General features: G+C 38.7%; 1 protein-coding gene across 1 annotated transcript; it reads left to right on the top strand.

The window, feature by feature from the left end:
• Positions 1 to 4,969: 4,969 nt before the first annotated feature.
• LOC121139500 (coiled-coil-helix-coiled-coil-helix domain-containing protein 5) lies at positions 4,970 to 5,603 on the top strand. The gene is made up of 2 exons (XM_040743385.1): positions 4,970 to 5,177; positions 5,258 to 5,603. The coding sequence occupies exons 1-2, from the start codon at positions 5,035 to 5,037 to the stop codon at positions 5,451 to 5,453; spliced, it is 339 nt and encodes a 112-aa protein (XP_040599319.1). The 5' UTR covers positions 4,970 to 5,034; the 3' UTR covers positions 5,454 to 5,603.
• Positions 5,604 to 5,850: the final 247 nt, after the last annotated feature.

Raw genomic sequence — 5,850 nt, 5'->3', positions numbered from 1 at the left:
AAATAGTCCAGTTCCTTCTTTAAAATTCTTAGTATCACAATTTGGAAGACCCCTATCAGGCACTTACACACACATATCCCTTCATCATAACCCATAGCCATTTCCATATTTTTTGTGAGGCCCTGTATTTTTAATAGCAATAATCTCAGATGTCAATATTCACCACATAGTGGATTCAAACGTTTAAGTAGCCATTTTTTCTTTAGTTCTACTATTCTCAAGAATTCCTACCCTTCTATGGGTTCGTTTCGCCTCTCAAAATGTCAGAAACAAAATTTTGTGAATGGAAACATTTTAGAGAGAAGGTAACAAGAAAAGCAGTGCTTGCCATAAAGTGCTCAGTGAGAGATCCTGGTTGTGAAAACCTCTGTCCAGTATCGATTTATTCAGGATTACTTTCATTGAATGTTTTTGACCTTTGAAGTGCAATTTTGCAAAATTCTATGGTAACTGGACACCATTTGGTGACACTTTTCCTGATTCTTACTGAACAATACTCAAAGCTGAAGGGACTCCTATCAGCCTGGCCTTCTGGCACTGAAACTAGGGTTCAAAGAGCTGAGAGTCCTTTGTTATTACAGCATCATAACAGATATTTTCAGAAGCACAGGCACTGACACAAATGCTGGATGGAGTTTTAAAATCCTGCTTTAAGGCATTTACGTTTCTTGAGTCAACAATCATGAAATTTTATAAATGCATTACAGTATTATATATCATCAGATCCAATACTGTTTACCAAAATTTTCCTCAATTATTTAGCAAGGCGATTCATGGTGAATTTATGAACAAAACATGTAAAAATGAACTCATTCTGCCTTTAAAATTTAGCACTACAAATGTATCAAACAAACAATATAGAAAAACCTATATACAGAAATGAATTAACACACTCTAGATATCCAAGTATTGTCTAGGTGAATATTTCTAACCATTTTTGCTTCTCGTGCAAGCTAGTGTTAGTCGTCATTAGGAAAGGGGGTATATGTAAGTACTACACAGGTCCATACACATTTGCCGTGCATCTACACAGAGGAGTTGGATTTCTCACCCTTAGTTCAAAGCAATGTGCAAATAATCTCAATTATCTACTATATTCAGCTCTGTGATTGCCTTTTCTTTTATAGATTAAAAGACAAAATGTCCTAATTTGATAAACTATCAAGATGTGTTTACACTGGGAAAAATAGCCTTCTTAAAAACAGAGAAATATTTTAAAATGAGATATTCCCCAAACTATATGACTCATGGGTAAAAATGCCACTTTGAATATTATCACTCATCTCTTCAGTGTCAAGCTGGGGTTTTGTGAAAACAAACTGAATATCAGGATAGAAATACATAAGAATATTTTCACTAATCCATCTTTCTTCTCTCTGACTTCGACCCAGTTTTATTTTGAAGTAGTTATAAGCAGATAAAGAAGCAACATAGATGCACTTAAGATTGGCCCAGGGGTGATGACATTCATTCAAGAAGATTTGTCAGATTTTTTCTCAGTGATCTGCCACCCCCTTTACTCCTCTCTGGCACAAGGCCAGAGATTCTCTCTATGGCCCAGTTAAAAGAAAGAAAGACTTTAATGCAGTGACTTTTTGCCCATTGGTTCAGATGAAGTGCTTTGTCTCAGTGCAACTCCTGGGTAAAGGCTGAGCACACATGGGTAGAAATATCAGGAAGAGCCTCAGAGAGAGTCACTATACAGGACCAAAGGAGCCACAAGCCAGATAAATTCACATCACTGGGTCTACTGAGCAGGCAAGGTTGAATTAGGGGCAACAGGGCAGATGAGCACCCCGGATAAGTAACCTGTATACACAACAGAACAGTGTTGTACAGTTTCTGAACATCAATGTGTGTTTCCCACAGTGGACACTGAAATTCTGCCCTTGCCCTTTAAAGGCTCTGACACTCAGGCTCTTCCTTTGTTTCCAAATTGGGTAAAAACATTTGCTTCATAAATTTAATAATTCCATTCACTTAGTCACAGCTCTTTTTAAAAATGCTATCAATGTCTGAGAACTATTTTCTTTGTCAAATAATGAAACAATTATTTTAGTTTATTCTTATCTATCCTTGTTTCACACACAAGCTGATCTGTGGGATGTGTGGGATGCTTGTGTGCTACACTGACAGAATGGATGATGGGGATCTATAACCCCAGTTTAAGAAGACCTGATGCTTTGTTGGTGAGGTAACTTTTAGTTTCATCTTCTGAAAGCTGGGAAAATGGGACTACTACCTACACTGATTCTAGGTGAGTGTGAGGTTAAGTGAGGTAGAATTTACTGGATGGATTTTTAACTTATAAAACTATACAGTGATTGGAAGAATGAAAGGTAATGTTCTGTGTGGAATTTATAAACATAGCTTCTCACTTAATATAGTGTATTTCACATGCTGGACTTTTCTAGAGAGCTGAAAAGTGTCTGAGTGTATGTGTAGGAAGCATTTAGATAAATTATATGTAAAGAACCAAGCTCCTTTGGTTTGTAATAATGTAGGTATGAAGACATGAAAACAATTAAACTAAAGTAATAAATTAAAGAAGCATGTGATTCAAGAGTAAGAAATAGGAAGAGATAATTAGTGCTAAAAATGGGTCTTTGGAGAGAGGTCATTAAGTAAGTGCAGGAAACCCCTTGTCCCTATAGACCATTAATCCGTTAATTAACATTCTCTAGTACAAGGTACGTTTCAAACTTTTAACATCTATTTTTTCACACAAGAAATACTTGAATGAATGTACATGATTCAGTAACCTATGGAGTCTGATGTCAAAATATTCTGCTGTACACTCTCACCATATGCATAATGCCCAAGCCTGTTGCTCCTCCAATTAGAAATCAATACTAATGGGTAGGCCTTCAACATTCTAGCATTTTGGAGCATTTATACACACAAACAGGGACCTGCACACAGTGGGTGCTAATTTCTAATACCGGGAGTATCAGTCACAACGTTTGCACTCCTCTGAAGTAGGCTTTTATTAGTTCCTTAGCAATCATTTTTTCAACAATGCTGGGAACTGTGTCTCATTCTTTGAAAGTGATACTTTGTATCAACACACCATCACAGTTTGTTTTCATAATAGGCATTTAGATAACACAGAATTCCATTACTATAAACTTCATAATACCACTATCTGAAGAAAAGAATCAGTGTAACACCATGTTACATAGTATCAGACCAAGGAGCATTGAGTACCCCGAAGTCCTGGGATCCTGTAGTCTGTCACACACCATGCACCAAAGTAGCAAGCCTCAGACAATGTCTTGTCCGAAGACTCCATTAGAAGGACTGTTATGAACCAGAGCTCAGTGGGTAATGGTGTTCCCTAACAAGTATGAAGACCTGTGCTTACTCCACTGGACCTAGAAGTTGGAAAGAGAGAAGCAACTCCAGCAAGTTGTCCTCTAACCCCCACAAATCTATACACAAACACACACACACACACACACACTATAAATGTAATTGAAAATATTCTATTATATTTTTATTATATGAAACACTTTTTAAATTTGAATATACTTTATCATATTCTTCCCCTTGTCCAAAACCTTCCAGACAGCTTCCCCTCCCTACCTACCCAACTTTAAATTCTTTCTCAAAAAACAAACCCAAGAGAAAAAACAAATCTCCCCCAAACAAGAAAACAAAATAAAACAATACTCAAAAAGAGAAAATTAAAAAACCAAAACACCAAACTATAGCCAAATAAAAATGCATACAAAAATTTTTGGAGTCTATTATATGTTGACCAACTACTCTTGAACATAAGGCCATCCTGTTAGTGGTTAATATACCTAGTGTCACCCCATGGAAGAAAACAGATTTTCCCTCTTCCAGAAGATATAAATGACAATTCAGTCATTAGCCTTTACCCTACTTTCATTCAATTTTTAAATATAATAAGATAAAATAAAAACTATCACATCAAATTTGGACAAGTCAACAAAAGAAACAGAGCACAAGAGAAGGCATGAAAATCAACAATGTTTTCATGCTCAGGAATACCATAAACACACTAAGTCTCTGTGAGTTAGTATAAGCTTTGCCCATGTTGATTTCAAGGGTCTTGTAATCCTGGTTATATGTCCACTAGAACCCAGCAATCCTAACACATCAGGCCCTAAATGTTTCAACATAGCTGAAACACAAATAAAGACCTGAAAATAGCCTTTATGAATATGTTAGAGGTCCTAAAAGAGGAACCTGTAGAGAGCAGCCTTCCCTGCCGTCTGCCTGGTTCCAGAGCCACATCAGTCCCAAATGAACACACAGGAGGCTACATTAATTATGAAGCTGTTGGCCACTTGTTTGGTTTCTTAACTGGCTATCTCTGACTTAAATATTTAACTCATAATTGTTAATCTAACTATTTCTCTTACAGGAGAAAGAGTCCGGACCTCTTATTCCTACGGCGGCTACATCATGACTGAATCTGCCTCTCTTTCCAGAATCTTCCTTGACTCCTAGTCCCATCTATCTTGCTTCCCAATTGGCCAACAGTGCTTTATTGACATATACACAGGACTTCCCCATCAGGAAACAAATAAATCCCTTGAGGAAATCTATGAAAATATAATCAAACAGTAGAAGGAAATGAATAAAACCATTGAAGACCTGAAAGTAGGCCTAGAATAAGGAATTTTTAAAAATAATGGGAAGAGTTGAAAGTTGTTTCAATGAAAAAAAATGATCCAAATGTAATCCTCTGTGTTATAACATGGAATAAGACTAAAATGTAAATATGTGAGTAATTATACTATAAAATCCTTGGGTATATGTGTGTGTGTGTGTGTGTGTGTGTGTGTATACAATATATTCTCAGTTATAGAGCAGTTAAAAGCAGAATATCCATGTAAATAATAAATTCAATATTGGATGATTGAACCTAGATGGGATGAGTGGCTGGACTCTTTGGCAACCGGAAGAATGAAGCCGGAAGGTATGGGTTGGGCTTCGCCATGTCAGCCTGATACCGGAAAAGGCGGGTCTCCCTGACTGATCGGCGCCTGAGCTCGCCTGGACATGCAGGCAGCCCTGGAAGTTACTGCTCGATACTGCAGCCGGGAGCTGGAACAGTATGGCCAGTGTGTGGCAGCCAAGCCTGAGTCCTGGCATCGGGACTGTCACCACCTTAAGATGAGCATTGCTCGCTGCACATCCTCCCAGTGAGTGTAAAACTGGGGCTAGAGGGTGCTCGGCAGTGGGGTGTTGAGTGCTCCGGGTCTGAAATGCCCTCCTCCCACAGCCCCATCATCCACCAGATCCGCCAGGCCTGTGCTGAGCCTTTTGAAGCCTTTGAGAAGTGTCTTCGCTTGAATGAGGCAGCAGTAGGCGACTGCGCAGAGCACATGCGCCGCTTCCTGCAGTGTGCTGAGCAGGTGCAGCCACCGAGTTCACCCACAACTGGAGAGGCACAGCCACAGCCGCTTCCTGCCACCTGAAGACCCCCTTGGACTTCGAGAAAACTAGACATGCTTGACTAGCCCACATGATGTCCTCATCTGGAAGAGTGACCATTTTGGAGTCTTCAGGACTCTGGTGTGGGTCTGGCTTTCCTGGACTTTGGGACTCTAAGTAAATAAAGACCGAGTACTGGGAAAAATAAATAAATAAGTAAATTCAATATTTAATTAATGGCTCCTCACATTCATTGCATCTAATTAAATGTCTTCCTTCTGGGTACTTTAAGCATACATTAAACAGAATGTATTTTGTTTCTGTCAATCCTCTCTTGTGCTCTTTTATTCCCAATAAAAACTAATTATAACCCTACCAGCCACTTTGCCTTTACTGTTCATCCTAGCTTCTTTGGCACAGAGGGAGTCCTAAAGCACAAGC

This window comes from Mesocricetus auratus, unplaced genomic scaffold (genome assembly GCF_017639785.1).
Source record: "Mesocricetus auratus isolate SY011 unplaced genomic scaffold, BCM_Maur_2.0 Super-Scaffold_15014, whole genome shotgun sequence".
NCBI lineage: Eukaryota > Metazoa > Chordata > Mammalia > Rodentia > Cricetidae > Mesocricetus > Mesocricetus auratus.
This window is presented reverse-complemented; position numbering and strand designations above follow the sequence as displayed.